Source organism: Panicum virgatum, chromosome 4K (assembly GCF_016808335.1).
Source record: "Panicum virgatum strain AP13 chromosome 4K, P.virgatum_v5, whole genome shotgun sequence".
Lineage (NCBI taxonomy): Eukaryota > Viridiplantae > Streptophyta > Magnoliopsida > Poales > Poaceae > Panicum > Panicum virgatum.
In genome coordinates this window covers 18,300,198-18,309,316 of record NC_053139.1, presented here as the reverse complement: position 1 = coordinate 18,309,316, position 9,119 = coordinate 18,300,198, and the positions used below count along the sequence as shown (strand labels likewise).

The 9,119-nt window shown below is 46.2% G+C and overlaps 1 protein-coding gene across 3 annotated transcripts; it reads right to left on the bottom strand.

Annotated features, from left to right (window-relative positions):
* Window positions 1-7,170: 7,170 nt before the first annotated feature.
* LOC120703373 (cyclin-P4-1-like) lies at window positions 7,171-8,812 on the bottom strand. 3 transcript variants are annotated; one of them, XM_039987419.1, is made up of 3 exons: window positions 8,103-8,783; window positions 7,687-7,881; window positions 7,171-7,536 (listed from the first exon to the last, which is right to left on the bottom strand). In XM_039987419.1, exons 1-2 carry the CDS (start codon window positions 8,652-8,654, stop codon window positions 7,699-7,701), a joined length of 735 nt encoding a protein of 244 aa, XP_039843353.1. In that variant the 5' UTR covers window positions 8,655-8,783; the 3' UTR covers window positions 7,171-7,536; window positions 7,687-7,698. The 3 variants fall into 3 exon arrangements, with proteins under 3 accessions (XP_039843353.1, XP_039843352.1, XP_039843354.1); XM_039987418.1 differs by having other exon boundaries at window positions 7,171-7,881; window positions 8,103-8,762; XM_039987420.1 differs by lacking the exon at window positions 7,171-7,536 and having other exon boundaries at window positions 7,754-7,881; window positions 8,066-8,812.
* Window positions 8,813-9,119: the final 307 nt, after the last annotated feature.

Genomic DNA, 9,119 nt, shown 5'->3' with positions numbered 1-9,119 from the left:
CCCAAGTATTTCCCGTGTGTAATAAGACTATAAGAGGCGGCGGCGCCTTTCGCCACAGGTACCATCTGGTGGCTGGCGCGCGTGCCGAACGTCTTCGCCGGACGACGTTACCGTCGCCGTCGCCGGCGAGGACTTTACCTTATGTATGATCGATGTATCCCATCTTTTAATTAATTACCATGTTTCTCTTGCAATGAATTACAACTAGCTACTATTGATACACATGGATTTTCTCACGACAGCCGGTCAAGCCAGTGCATGCATATGCATGCTCCTGTGGAGCGTTACTTAAAAGCTACTAGCTCGCGTCACTCACTCTCACTCTCTCTCAGACTCTCACAGCAGTAGTCTCACGCTCTCGGCTCTCTTCAGACTTAGTGGCCTTGGTCTTGAATGAGTTTTGGAGCCACGTGCGTGCATCCAGGTCGTCTGACCCTGAGCGGCCGGTGACAGCATGCTGCTGGTGGTGCTCGAGAGGAAACTGCCGCCGTTGCCGTGAGCGGCTGGCGTCGAAGGACATTATTGTCGTGCGTCGCACAGTAGTCGGTTGGTGTACCTTGTTCTTGGAATTGCAAAATTTGTAATCTCTTAAAAGTTCTAACAAACGTTCTCGCGACAAATCTCCTGACATGTTTTACAAAATTTTTGCATTTTTTTCGATACGAGACGATAATCCCATTTACATTACTAGAACAGAAATACTCTCACTAACTAGATAATTGATACATGTGTCAGTGCAGTGGGCGCGGTTTACAGTAAAAGTGAAGTTGGTGCAATGGATAACTTTCCTCCTATCTTCTTGCAAAATTTTGTCGTAGTAGGTGTGGTAAACTTGAATTGCAAAGATTGATGCAGCTCGAGGTGGTACTGGCTTTTTTGGGCTTACTCATTGAAGAACTTACACACTTTGTGGAGTTCTTAAGCAATCAGAATGCTAATAAGGGGGGAATAATGAAAAAAAATCTTTATCAGCTACCTTGTCTTTCTTTGCTCCACCTCTATTTACTCCGGCCCGGAGAAAGAATTTCATTACGAAACTAAACTTTCCTCCCATTGCTGGCATCATCAACCCAACCTCATCTACACAATAAACGGCTGCAATAAATAAAAAGACACTAGAAGAAATATCTTGTCATATGGAGCGAGCGGGAAACAAACCTGGCTATAGTTCGATATGCCGAGAAGCGGACATTCAATCAACGGAGTTGTTTTGTATTCGATTATTTATATTTCTTCTCTATCGTTCTTCTCTGCCAATGCTTATCCCAAAACTACGAAGGTAGAAGACAGAGAGAGGACAAGTCAAAGTCTACGAACCTGCTTCAGGCATGGTAGTCGCCACGGGCACCGCCCCCCCCCCCCCCCCCCCCCCCCCCCGGCCCAGAGCCCCTAGTAGGGAGAGAAACCGCAAAAGAAAATAGAGTCCAGGTCTGTAACACAAGTACGATACCACCCGATCAGGTGGTATCTTCATCCTCTTGTTCTTCCGGGGAAGCCTGCAGGATCTGCAGAGTCGACCTTGCCTGCTGGGCAAGTACCTTGTGCGCGCAGGCAAGCAGAACCTTACCCGTCCATCAGCGGCACCTGGAATTCCATTGTATGAATCTGCCCAATACGACTTGAGAGCACAAGCGTGAATGATAATTTCAGCAGGATTCCTGATGATTTTTCTTGTCAAATTAAAATAGGCTCTGTTTCAATATATCTAAATCGCCCAACATTTTATACTGTTGCAACCAAACCAAAAGAATAGACTGAATCCCCCCTAGGAGAGTGTTCTTGATCCAAATCTTATACTATTGCAAATTTTGTAGGGTCTTTCTGGCCCCAAACCATTAAGCAACAATGCCCCAGACGACCCTTGTGATCCGGCATAAGATGAAAAGATGATCAGTGGTTTCCACCTCAAGAACAAAAATACAAAAAATTTGCATTTGGCACATAAATGGGATCGCCGCTCCAACATTTGACATATGTTATAGTTGACACATCTCCTACAAAAAATGTGGCTTAGGCCCACATTTTCATCATCTAGGACCCTATTGACAACACGATGATCGGTCGTCCATCTCCCTCTTAGTTATATTTCCTTATTTTATGGGTTCTTAATAATTAACAGGGGTTTAAAAGTTTGGAATTTTTTAATGGGAACATATCAGGTGCAAACCAACCTCTCCGTGCAAACTATGCAAACTTCAATCTGGATCATCGGATCAACATCCAAGGGGAGGGGCGCAGGGAGGTGGGAGGGGGGATTTGCATAAGTATGATTCCCCAATTCAAGGGTGGGTGGCTAAATGTAAAATTACCCAATCCTCATGCCCTTTGGATGTTGATCCGGTGGCCCAGATTGAAGTTTGCACGGTTTGCACGGAGAGGTTGGTTTGTACCTGATATATTCCCTTCTTTAATTCACTTACTTCTACATCCCATCTCTTGCCCCTCGTCCCGGCCCAAAGGGCTCTCTTCATGGCGAAAGTGTGCTTGACAATAATAGATAGACCACTCGTTACACACGGTTGGAAAGGGCCATTGGTACCGGTTTTCCAACCGGTACCGCGAGACAGAGATTAAAAGTCTCGATTTTTGTCATAGGATAAAACACCTGGTACCAAAGTCCCTTTTTAGTACCGGGTGAAAGTTCCACCTGATACCAAAGCATTTTTTGTCAAAAATATATTAAACTTGGAAAGAGAGATATTTTTCTTTTAAAATAAGTCATGGATGATCCTTTAGTACTGGGTGGTAACACTACCCAGTACCAAAAGACATTGGCACCGGTGGTGTTTCCACCCGATATGAATGTTACCACCTGGTACTAAAAGCTCCAGACCCTTCAGTTTAGTCCCAAAAATACTAGTCCGGACTGGTACTAGTTCTAGTTCATACCTATACTTTTGGGATGGACCTATGTCTATTTTCTACTAGTGAATTATTCCATGCACACACCCAATCTTAGAAAAAAATAGACTATAAATTCCAGTGAAATGTTATTAGGAGTTGTTCTCTCTGGCCATATTATCGATACATGCAGGGCTGTAACAAACTTATGTTGCTATATATCTCAATTCGCATCACTCCAAGTGTATCGTTAGTAGGTGGGGAATGCCCATTAAAAACAGCATCTACTTTAAGCCTTATGTAGGAAAGAGAATACAATCAAAAGAAATGAGAAAGTGATGAGCGCGCATGAACAAAAGTTCTGGCTCAAGAAAGGGTCCACTATGATACTGTTGTTCCAAGGGTGGTAAAGATCCTAGAAATTTAAAGGATTGAGGTTAAAAAGAAACCGGCCGGCTAAAAAGTTTTTCAGCATTAACTAATCGGACTGTGAAAGAACAGTAAGGTCATGATCGCATTACCATTATTCCTAGCTGTACGTGATGCCACTGTTTAGTTCAAATGAAACATAACGAACAAAAAAATTGTATAGGAAACTTGATTGTGCAAAGCCTTTGTTTCCCTCTTCGCTAGAAAAAAAATACTTAAACTAAAAATGCTGTCACAAATTGCGATCTAGCTGCGGGGAGTCGGCAAAAAGTGGCTGGAGTCAATCATTCTAACCTAAAAAGGTAACCAGTAATGTTCAATCTTGCTGACCAAATTAATTTTCAGATACTCTTGCAAGTAGGGAAACAGTGGTAAAGTATAAATATAAGTGAATTGTATGTTTTAGCCAAATTATTGCTTTAACTTTAATTCCCTTTTTTTTATTGGGAGCTGCAGATCACCGTCCCAAATTGTTTGTCGTTGGCTACTTGCATGTGCAGTTGTTTGATTCCACACCAATTTTTGGCACGCCGACGCTTTATTTGATCGGGAAATAATTTGGAGATAGGCATTCCACTGGCCCACATTGATCAAATATTATAGATCCCATAATAATGCAAATTACAAGGTGCCGCCTATCAATATGGGCTGAGTTGGGCTAGGCTCCATTTGCATGAATAAATTGGGCTCACGTAGGCTAAATGACAAAAAATACTCTTTTTTTTAAATCTTTGCTCATTGATTTAATCACCAGAACCTGGATCAGCAGCATCGCGATCCAACAAAGTACGTACAAAACTTGGGAGGGAATCAGTCCAAACAATCCGCTGATCCGAGTCCCTAGCTAGGCCAAAATGAGCAAACTCGTGTGCACACTTATTACATGAACGAGGAGAAAAGACAATTCTATCATGGCTAAAATGCAGCGACAACATCTCCTTTTTTTTCTTTTTTTGAAACGAACCGCCAGAAGAGCTGCCCGCTATATTAAAAAGAAGGGTGCCCGACGGGCAGGAATAAAAGAGTTAGCACTGTACAAAGCTCGAGCACAGGTCTTCACAAAAAGGAGAGAACCGGCCGGCCAAAAAAAGAGAAAACAAAAGTAACAAAACAGACTCCAGCTAACCCAAAAGCGCAGCCAAGTGCTTGGCGCCCGCCGCCATCTAGTTACTCGCTTGGTCCTTAATCCTTGAGATCACCATCGGGCATGGCGATTCCTTGTGCTTGAAAATTCTTACATTACGTTCTAGCCAGATCTCCCAAATCACCAATATGATGAGGCTGCGCAAACCTTTTGCATCGTTTGAGGGCAGTCGTGCAATCATGGTCCACCACTCCTCCACCGATTGAAAAGGTTGCCATGCTGCTGGAAGTAGACCATCCACTCTAGCCCAAGTGCTGATGTGGTCCCAAATTCGCTTCGCAAAGCGACAATTTGCAAATAGATGGGTCCCACTTTCTGGTGTTGCGCGGCATAGCACACACCTGTCATTGTGCGGCCACCCCCTTGCACTTAGGCGATCGGCCGTCCATAATCTATTTTGGATGGCTAGCCAGCTAAACACTTTGCACTTCGGCGGCGCCCAAACCTTCAAGATGAGGTTTTCGAAGTTGGTGGAGGTCGAACCTAAGAATTGTGCATCATAGGCCAACTTTGTTGTATACATACCATCAGCTGTGAGTTTCCAATCGATGTTGTCCGGGATATCAGGTTGAAGTGTTGCTTGGCTCACTTGGTGCCGGAGGTCGCAATACTCAGAAAAGTGGACAGCTGAGAAACAATCGACCCGGTTGCTATTCACAAGCGCCTCACGTAGATTTCTATTTTTCCTTTTTGAGATGTTGTATACCACTGGTGCTATGTCTCTCGGCCTGCGGCCTTGAAGCCATGCATTCTCCCAGAATGAAATTGTCTCACCTTTGCCCACTGTGAAATTCTCTCCCAGAATGAAATTCTCTCACCACTGCGACAGCATCTCCTTTATTTCTCTAAAAACAACTCCACCTGGAGCCTGATCAAACTCACTGGTTGTAATGGCCTGAACCAGAATCCAATATTGCTGCACGGAGCGCTACTAAGCAAGCTTCACCTTCAGCAGTCAAGGCATCATGCACCGCCGCAAGATGCCCAGCTCCTGCCAGCACCCCATGACCATCACTGTCTCTTATCAGAAAACCCCACGCCCCATCTTTTCTCTTGCTGTCTGAATGCCCCATAAAAATTTATTTTCAGCACATTACATGGAGGAGGAACCCATCTTTTATCATCCCTGCAGTTTGGTATAACATGAGCCATCTGTTTTGGAAGCTCAGACGAGAAGAGCATGGTTCTGTGAACAATCTCCTCCACCGAGCTCATACGCTCCCCAGCAATTGTTTTATTCCTCGCTGACCACCGAGCCCATAGTAGGCTCACCACCAGCCTCTGCCTCTCTCTTGGCATATTCAGAATATCATACACAACCTCCCGTGCTGAACTAAGGATGATTAGATGGAGCCGAACCCCCTCCAAGTCCTGTCCCTGCCAACACTTTCGGACGTGTTTGCATTTTAGAAAACAATACCCACCATCTTCATCAAGGCATCCACACACCGGGCACCTTGTATCAATCCCCATTCGCCTTCTAGCAATATTCAGTCGGAGAGGTAAGTTATTATGTGCCAGACGCCACAAGAACTGTTTCACTTTAGGTACATACTCAACCTTCCACAACTTCCCCCAGAAATTCTTGTCCTCTGTGCCTGTAGCTGAACTCGAGGAGCCAGATTGTTTCACCTTCTAGCAATATTCAGTCTGTGACAAAAATACTCTTGAATGGGCTGATGTGGCCCTCTAAGAGAGACTAAAGGCTGAATAACATGTAAACTGCATGAAGTCTCTATTTTTTATTTGAAAGTCTAACTTCAAGTTTCGACCAACAATGAAGCCATTACATTTTACTGTGTAATATAATATTTGTTTCAGTATGTTTCGTATTTCAATGTAATTCTGCATGATGTTGATATCATAGCAATAAGTGATAACGTATTACGACAATTCAAAAGTTAAATATCATTCTTAATACCCATCCTATCAAAAATCGAGAAAACCACTACAAGGAAAAATCAGGGACTGCAAGTTGCACACTTTTACTCTCGCTCCAGCAGGTTTGTTTTATACAACACGCATGTTGGAAACAGCCTCTGCAAAAACTGAACAGAGCTCAGGTTATGCAGGCTCCAGAAGCTAGTGCAATGGAAACCAGAATTACTTGCTGAGAAACGCAAAGACAAAACAGAAACCAGAACTAGCAGAAGCCTTGTGCAAACCCAAGCTTTTCCACCCTGCAGCTGCACGTCGTAGCCATAACATGTGCAAACCCAAGCCAGGTTGCCGATAATAGAGACAGGTAAGCTGTTTGCCAGATTTGTTTCGCATCACCTCCTCGACCTCAAGCTCCAGGATGGAATGACCACCCCAATTGATCAGGTCGGCAAGAAGATGGTCTCGTATAGCCCCAGTGAAATCGTAGCACATGTTAGGGCCTTGCTCGCTGTATTTACATGACCACCCCAGGTGTGCTCGGGTTGGCAACAGCAGCTCCTCGGTTCCTGCACCGTTTCAGGGATGAAGATGCCTGGGATTCGTTCATGAATACAGAATACCTTGTTGACGCCTTCTTGGCATTGTGAAGGACAGTTATAGTTTTAATATATCCAAGGCATAAATAGATAATATTTTTCATCTTCAGTTTTCAACACACAAACATATCCAAATTCAATGTATATTCTCCAATTTTGACACATTCATAAAAAATATCTACATGTTACAAACTGGAAGAATAAAACTACCATCTGTTCAAGGCTAAACCAATTGCACAGACAATCTGCACACCAGATTATAAAAGAATAGGCGACACATGAGACCATACAGACAGAGCAACACTTTATTCCCCCTTTTAATGATCTGAAAGTCTTACTCAGAAGAAAAGGATCAGATAGAAATCCATTACTGAAGAACCACATCCTAATCACAAGTAAATAGGGTACTGCACTAACACAGAGTTGGCAGTAGCTCCAACAGACTTAAGCACTAGAACTTCAACGTACAAACACAGTATTGTGCCCTTTTTATTGACTCCAAGTCTTTCACTGAGCCAATAGTGGATCAAACAGCATTGGCTAAACAAAAGATTTGCTTGACTCCCCCCCCCCCCCTCCAGACTCCGGCAACTTTGGCGACGAGAAGCTGAACCTTGACCAGACGCTGAACGACGCCTTCTCCACCTCGGACAAATGAAGTGTTTCACTGAGCCAATAGTGGATCAAACAGCCTTGGCTAAACAAAAGATTTGCTTGACTCCCCCACTCCAGACTCCGGCAACTTTGGCGACGAGCAGCTGAACCTTGATCAGACGCTGAACGACGCCTTTCCACCCCGGACATCTTCTACTCGCAGCATCGAACACCTGCAGACAAATAGACAGCCGAACAATGAAAAGCAGCCAACAGTGCCTCAAACAACTTGGCTAAAACTAAAACTATAAGAATTGTTTGACTCCCCTGCAGGCACGCTCCCGAGACTGACGCAGGACGACGCCTTCTCCACCTTGGGCATCTTCTACTCGCATCCTTGCAAAAAAAAACTAAAATCAGAAGAATTGTTAAATGAAACGAATGCCAAACTTGAAATTCAAATCCTAATTGGACACGACCGCCGGTAGCGGCAGGCGAGCGCGGACGTGGCGGCGCTCGTCTTCCTCTCCGGCCGCCGCGTCCGCCTGCCTCTTCTTGCAGGCGCAGCCGCCGCCGCTACCGCAGCCGCTTGGCGCCCGGGGCCCCCGCTCTAGGACCTTGCAGAACCCGTCGAACCCATCGCTGTCGACGAAGAGGCGGAACCCGATGGCGCGCAGGAAGCAGCCCTCAAGATCCGGCATCTCGCCGGCGCGGATTGCGCCTTCGGAGCTGGCCTCGAACACCGCGGTCCACCTCCTGGGAGGGTGGCCGCCGAACTTGGCGCCGAGGAAGACAGCGGCGGCCAGCAGGCGGTGCGCAGTGGCCGGCTCCACCAGGATCCCCGCCTCCCTGCCGGCGGGGCTGCGGACGAAGCGAGTCAGGTAGATGCCGGCGAGCACGAAGCAGGTGCCGTCGATCCGAACCATGCTCCGGGTGGACGGCATCGACCGCGTCAGCAGGTGGATCCGCTCCAGGAAGGCGCGGATCGGGACCTTGGGGGCGGCGCCGCCGCGGAACGCGCGGAGGAGGCCGGTCTCGGCGGGTCGGGATGCAGCGGTGGCGGCGTAGCGGCGGGCCTCCGCATCCACGAGCGTCGCGAGGAGGGGGAGGGATCGGGGGATCCCCCGGTCGTCCTCGCGCAGGACGGGGCCGGCGACGGCGGCAGACATGGCGGAAGCGTGGGCTAGGGTTTCGACGGATCGCTGGGGCAATGAGCTTTGAAAAATTCCGATTGGATCTGGCGCGGAGAGGGGGGAGGAACGCGGGGGTACGAACGCCGTATATACGGCCGTACCCCATTGGCATACGCGTACATTGTACGCAGGTAGTTTTCTTTCCTTTTTCTTTTCTTTTTTTTCATCAGGATTTTTCCGTTTTGATTTTGGCTATGGGTTGGGCCCAACTAGTGATCTGGTGGGCATATACGTAAGTATTTAGCCCAATTGCTGCTACGGAAAACGAAGGTGGGAAACCTAACAACGTCTGAGTAAGGAATTTTTTCAATTTTATATTTAAAATTTCTGTATTTTCAATATTTGGTAGGAAGTTAACTTGTATCTAAGGGGCTGTTTGAATCCAGGGGCTAAACTTTAGTCTATGTCACATCAAAAAGAATTTTATTATTTTGAAGTATT

What these genes read in the sequence shown, in the direction of transcription:
- LOC120703373 (XM_039987419.1), bottom strand. Translation starts at nt 8,654, where the DNA reads ATGTCTGCCGCCGTCGCCGGCCCCGTCCTGCGCGAGGACGACCGGGGG. An exon ending in GGTTCGACGGGTTCTGCAAG is followed by an intron (nt 7,882 to 8,102) that starts GTCCTAGAGCGG and finishes TTTTTTTGCAAG; the next exon opens with GATGCGAGTAGAAGATGCCC.